The 3,896-nt window shown below is 49.4% G+C and overlaps 1 protein-coding gene across 1 annotated transcript in view; it reads right to left on the bottom strand.

Moving 5' to 3' along the window:
- gpatch1 (G patch domain containing 1) overlaps positions 1–3,896 on the bottom strand; it is a gene marked incomplete at its 5' end in the record, with an annotated part of 7,365 nt that overhangs the window by 1,640 nt on the left and 1,829 nt on the right. Inside the window, 9 exons of the mRNA XM_083690821.1 lie at positions 3–134; positions 296–483; positions 979–1,088; positions 1,242–1,369; positions 1,856–2,034; positions 2,309–2,680; positions 2,932–3,145; positions 3,250–3,329; positions 3,539–3,689. Of these exons, the coding sequence (XP_083546947.1) occupies positions 3–134; positions 296–483; positions 979–1,088; positions 1,242–1,369; positions 1,856–2,034; positions 2,309–2,680; positions 2,932–3,145; positions 3,250–3,329; positions 3,539–3,689 (1,554 nt within the window). The remainder of the gene's footprint in view (positions 1–2; positions 135–295; positions 484–978; positions 1,089–1,241; positions 1,370–1,855; positions 2,035–2,308; positions 2,681–2,931; positions 3,146–3,249; positions 3,330–3,538; positions 3,690–3,896) is intronic.

The raw sequence follows: 3,896 nt of genomic DNA, 5'->3' as shown, positions 1-3,896 counted from the left end.
CCCTCCGATGAAGAGGAAGATTTCTCGTCTGACGAACCGGCGAAGATGGCCTTGAACAGGTCCATCGGTGGTCTGCTCTCCTCCTCTTCCTCCTCCTCTTCCTCTTTCTTCTCAGCGGGCTGCGGGGCTTCAGTCTGCAGAAAAAGAATGGAGGAATCGATGTAATCTCATTTGAACACGATGTCAATCCACACGTGGTTATTATACAGCTAATACAAAGCTCTCTCTCTCTCTCATGACAGTGATAGCATGCTGGCACTGCTTCTCTGTGGTGGATGAGAAGTGTCAGCGGTACCTCAGTGGGGGGGTCTGACGCTGGGGCTGTAGTGGTGGAGGTGGAGGTGGCCGGGTCCGGTTGGGGCCCAGAGGCTTCGTTGCGAGCCACACTGAGGAACTCACTGAGCGGGTCCATCTGCTTCTCTCCAGCCTTGGAGGACATGTCCCACCTGGACTTCTTACCAGGCTCTGAGGGTTTTGGAGCAGCTGCAGAGAGAGGGAGAGAGGGAGGAGGGAGAGAAAGACTTAGGGCCAGATTTTCGAAGCATTTAGAACTGTGAGAGATATCTCTCTCTTCTTTTTTTTTTTACAATCGGTAATAAAAGACTAAGGGCTCAGTAGATTATTGTCTTCTCTGTCTAAGCTAGTCAATGAGCTGCCTTTCTCCTTGGATACTCCTCCCTATCAGGGACCAGTTAAGTGCCAATGACTGATTAATGATCTTAATTAGCACTCAGAGATAAAGACTGGAGGCGCAGAGGACTATGAGGCGATTCTTTCCCAGATAACAGCATTCAGAGGGGGACAAGCATCACTCATTCACATGAAAGTGAAACTGAGATCCCATATAAAGTTACACTTTGAATAAGATAAAACAAATGACTCCTTTGCCCTATTGACATTTTTCTCAGATATTTCTAGTAGTTTTTGAGACTAAGCTGGATAGAGAAGGCTGGGTAAAGTGGAACTGATTCTCTGTACCTTGTGAGGAGGGGGAGGCACTGGCTGTAGGACCGCTGTCTGATACGCTCAGGAAGTTGAAGACAGAGAACTTGTCTCTCTTCACCTTGGGCAAGCCCACAAATCCCGACCTGGATAGCCAATGACAGAACCGTTTGCTAGGTTACAAAGACATCCCATCAGCACATCAAGTGTAAGTTCAGCTCCTTAGTGGTGATTGCAAACCGTGTGTGTGTGTGTGTGTGTGTGTGTGTGTGTGTCCGTCCTGCGCCCCAGGGTCTTACCCAGGGTAGGGTTCAGGGATGTTGAACCTCTTGCAGAGCAGTTTGTCAGGGTGCCACTCAAATGTGTCCCTCGTCAGCTTGCCAAACATCTTCATCTTCACTGCTGCCTGTTTGTCATCCACGTCATTCTGGAGGCGACAGACAGCACAGACATCCGTGATGTCACTCACTCAGCTACTGACATACGACCGAGCCCATCCTCAGAAGCAAACCACCTGACCAGCCTCCAGACATTTTGGTCGAGACACTCTGACACTAAACTATGAAGTTATCATTCACTTGTCTTCAAGTGATATCTACAGTACCAGTCAAAATGTTTAATTGTTTTTTCTTTATTTTTTTAAATTATTTTCTACATTGTAGATTAATATTGAAGACATCAAAACTATGAAGGAACACATATGGAATTATGTAGTAAACAAAAAAGTGTTAAACAAACCAGAATGTTTTATATTTTAGATTCTTCAAAGTGCTTTGTGTCCAAACTTTTGACTGGTACTGTACTTTTCTTTCTTTTTTTGCCTCTTTCATAGTCCTCTAGCTGCTATGCAGAGTTTGGAGGTGCGTAATCAGTTTTGTTTACGTCACCCCCCCTGTGGCGCCCCCTACTGTACCTCCTGGTCACGTGCCACCTCCACCGTGTCCTCGTCCTCCTCATTCTTCCCTCGGGTGAAGCGGGAGGACAGGTGGGAGCTGCTGGGCTTGAAGAGGAGGGCAGCGCGGACAAACTCATCCCTCTCCCTGCCCCGCTCCCACTCTGTCATGGTGGGGTCCAGACTCATCTCCAGGGCATCTGGGCACAGTGACAACGAGAGGGTTTTGCCAACGAACACATCATTATACAGGGAATAAGCGAAAGGACAAAAACCTCCTGTAAGACATCGAATGCCCTGAATCCACTCAAGAGGCTGATTCCGCAGTCTGAGAATTTCAAAATGCAGTACCTGTAAAGTTCTTGAAAAGACTCAGGTTTCATTATGTGATGTGAGAGTGCTTGATGTTTGATATGCGTCTTCTCAAATTGTATGACAATCAAGTCAGTTGTACAACACTCTCATCGTCCCTACCTTTGTCTCCTTGTTTGAGCTTGTTGATGTAGTGGTCGTAGCGTGCCTGCTTGTGAGGGGTCTTCTCAAAGGGTTTGAAGGCAGGCCCTCCCTGGGCGGTGGGGGAGGTCCAGGCATTCAGGGCCAGCTGCTGCTGCTGCTGCTGCTGCTCCTCCACTGGGGCTGAGGTCTGGAAGCGCCCAGCCATGGCCCTCTGGGCGGAGGCCCTGGCCGCTGCAGCCGCAACCCCCGCAGCCGCAACCCCCGCAGCCACCACAGCTGCCCTGGCATCGCTTTGGGAAATGGTGGGTTCTCTGGATGAGGTGGGCTTCTGTAAGTTACAGAGCCTCTCTCTGTCCTCAGCCTTCAGCAGGTCAAACACTGAACTGGGCCCTGCGGATAGACCAGGGAGAATACCTGTGGTTAACAGATTGACAAGGACAGTAAAAGCAGGTCATAATGGTGTAGACAGAAGCCCTGTGTGTAAAAAGCAGATGCCTGTGGCCGGGGGGGCCATTTGCATCATATGAAAAAGTAATCAATGCTCGGTCCAGGGGCCATTGGCAGTCACAATGCTAGAAAAAGGAAAAATTACATTTTGCCCTTACAAAAATTACATTGCCCTTACTTTTCAAACACGGTACCTTGCAATGCCGACTCCCCCAGCAGGTCCCTCCTCTGGGCAGAGTCCAGCTGGTGGCGTCCTCCCTTCTGCTGGGCCTCATCCTGGGTCACCATGTGGCCCCTAGACTCCTTCAGGGCCTGAGCCACCAGGGGAGTCACATTGGACATGTCCACCACTGGCCGAAAGTAGTGCACTGGCCTGAAGTCCCGGGGCAGGTTGGGAGGGGGGAAGGTCTGTGGAGAGAGGGCAGAGAAGGAAGAGATGAGGGGGTAGAGGGAGCTGAGGGGAGTGTGGGTTATGTGGTCAGGGATCCGGGATCCGGGGGAAGAACACCTACCGTTTTGTACTCAGTGGTCGTGGAGGCTAGGGTAAATCCTTCCAGTATTTTTCCCAGGTAAGAGGCGTCTTTGCTGGAGTCTGGGGGAAAAGGTACATTTGATATCTTAAGGCCATTAGATATCAACATTGATGAATACATTATTCATGAGCAGGATTCATCAACTCAGTAAGTATTGACCCAAAGGTTAAGATTATGTCCCACTGCACCAAACAAGCATCGACATTAACCAGATTATTGTTATCACGGGTCACATGTTTAAATCCATGCTCTGTGCTCATGCTCTCACCCTTCTTCTTCCTGTTGTACTGCTGAGGGGCGGTCCATCCGTACATGCCATCCCCTGGCTCCTCCCCTCCCAGCACCTTGTCATAGTTGGACATGGAGTCTCTGTGGTAGATGTCATCATCATCGTCCTCCATCGCCCCCACTCCAAACGCCTGCACGACAAACACACACACAACTGTCAACAGCAGTCTCAGCCAATGCTACCATGGTCTATAGTGAGCCAGTGACCTTCAGAAAGACATTCAATTCTCAATGTGACCTCCCTTGTCAAAAAAAGGGGTAAATTCATTTCATTTTAACGATCAGCATCTGATCTAAACGGAAACATAAACTAGACACACAACAGAAGTGGGACACAT

This window comes from Argentina silus (genome assembly GCF_951799395.1).
Source record: "Argentina silus genome assembly, chromosome: 19".
NCBI classification, from domain to species: domain Eukaryota; kingdom Metazoa; phylum Chordata; class Actinopteri; order Argentiniformes; family Argentinidae; genus Argentina; species Argentina silus.
This window is presented reverse-complemented; position numbering and strand designations above follow the sequence as displayed.